We start from the raw sequence: 1758 nt of genomic DNA, 5'->3' as shown, positions 1-1758 counted from the left end.
TTGGCTTATTTTGGTCCTCTTTCAACAACTGGCATGACTGTAATTCCTAATTAACCAAATGTGAAAAAAGTTAATTGTTCACAGAAACGTGTCTACATTCATCATACCAATAAAAGCGTTTTGTTACACGTGACATCTTCCTATAAAACAAACCCAACCGCATGCACCACAAGAATCATCAGATATCTTCCAAAGCCTTAAAAGATAAACATAAGAATCACCGACAAAAAAACACCATGGGAGTACTCGACGAAGCTTTTATCCAAGCTCCAGAACACAGACCCAAAACTCATCTCACAAACTCCGGTGACTACATTCTCTCCAACGAGATCCCGACCATCGACCTCTCCTCTCTCCAAGACCCACACTGCGACAAGACAGCGCTAGCGGCAGAGATTGCAGAAGCATGCATGAGATGGGGCTTTTTCCAGGTGATCAACCATGGTTTGTCGTTGGACTTAATGCGTAGGGTGGAGAAGACGGTGGCCGATTTTTTCAGTCTAACGTTGGAGGAGAAGAGAAGAGTGAAAAGAGATGAAGTGAACCCTATGGGTTATCACGACGGAGAACATACAAAAAACGTTCGAGACTGGAAAGAGATTTTCGATTTCTTTTTGCAGGACTCGACGACGGTTCCGGCGACTACAGAGCCGGAAGATACCGAGCTCAGGAAGCTGACCAACCCGTGGCCTCAAAACCCTTCCGACTTCAGGTGATCCTCTAAACCACGCTTTAAAACAAGGCTTTAATTAAGGCCCATTGGGTCTAATTAGGATCCATTTATTATGAAGTTTAATTAATACTAATCATGTTTGGTAGAGAGGTGTGCCAAGAATATGCAAGAGAAGTTGAGAAGTTAGCTTTCAAGCTTTTGGAACTTATCTCCATTAGCTTGGGTCTACCCGGTGATCGGTTAACAGGTTACTTCAAGGACCAAACAAGCTTTTTGCGGTTTAACCATTACCCTCCTTGCCCGAACCCGGAGCTAGCATTAGGCGTTGGACGCCACGCAGACGCAGGAGTTATAACCGTCTTGGCACAAGATAGTGTGGGTGGGTTACAAGTGAGCCGTAGATCAGATGGACAATGGTTCTCTGTGAAACCCAACCCTGATGCTTTCATCATTAACATTGGCAACTGCATGCAGGTAAAAGACGTCAACTTCGAATGTTATATTGAAGGGCTGACCCTGACATTTTAGAGGACTTAAATCAATTTAATAAAAAAAATTTAACAATTTAGGGGTCTATGTGTATATATATTAACTCGAAATATTTTGGGGTCTAATGTAACTTGGTCATATAATATTTGTTGTGTGGACTAGGTATGGACAAATGACAAGTATTGGAGTGCAGAACATAGAGTGGTAGTGAATTCAAGCAAAGAGAGATTCTCAATGCCATTCTTCCTTTTCCCATCCCACGATACCAACATTGAGCCATTGAAGGAGCTTATAAGCGAAGACAACCCGCCTTGTTACAAAAAGTACAATTGGGGCAAGTTCTTTGCTGCAAGAAACAGAAGTGATTACAAGAAGCTCCAAACTGAGAGCATCCAGATTGATCGCTTCAAGGCCGCTTAAGTAATCTTACTATGTTTATTAGCACAACATTTCCTAATAATGTCAATGAACATGACTCATGTGTTTACTTCTATATCAATATGTAGTTGAAATATATAATAAATAAAGAAGCACTTAATTACCCAGGAATTTACAGAACATAGAGCACAAAGATACATTCTTAATACCATTGTTCT

The 1758-nt window shown here is 41.1% G+C and overlaps 1 protein-coding gene across 1 annotated transcript; it reads left to right on the top strand.

The window, feature by feature from the left end:
* Window positions 1–163: 163 nt before the first annotated feature.
* On the top strand, window positions 164–1710 carry LOC106321687 (hyoscyamine 6-dioxygenase-like). The gene is made up of 3 exons (XM_013759934.1): window positions 164–712; window positions 820–1147; window positions 1325–1710. The coding sequence occupies exons 1-3, from the start codon at window positions 237–239 to the stop codon at window positions 1580–1582; spliced, it is 1062 nt and encodes a 353-aa protein (XP_013615388.1). The 5' UTR covers window positions 164–236; the 3' UTR covers window positions 1583–1710.
* The last annotated feature ends 48 nt before the right edge of the window (window positions 1711–1758 follow it).

Source organism: Brassica oleracea, unplaced genomic scaffold (genome assembly GCF_000695525.1).
Source record: "Brassica oleracea var. oleracea cultivar TO1000 unplaced genomic scaffold, BOL UnpScaffold02461, whole genome shotgun sequence".
Taxonomy (NCBI): domain Eukaryota; kingdom Viridiplantae; phylum Streptophyta; class Magnoliopsida; order Brassicales; family Brassicaceae; genus Brassica; species Brassica oleracea.
The sequence above is the reverse complement of the archived record's forward strand: the minus strand, read 5'-3'. Positions and strand labels throughout refer to the sequence as shown.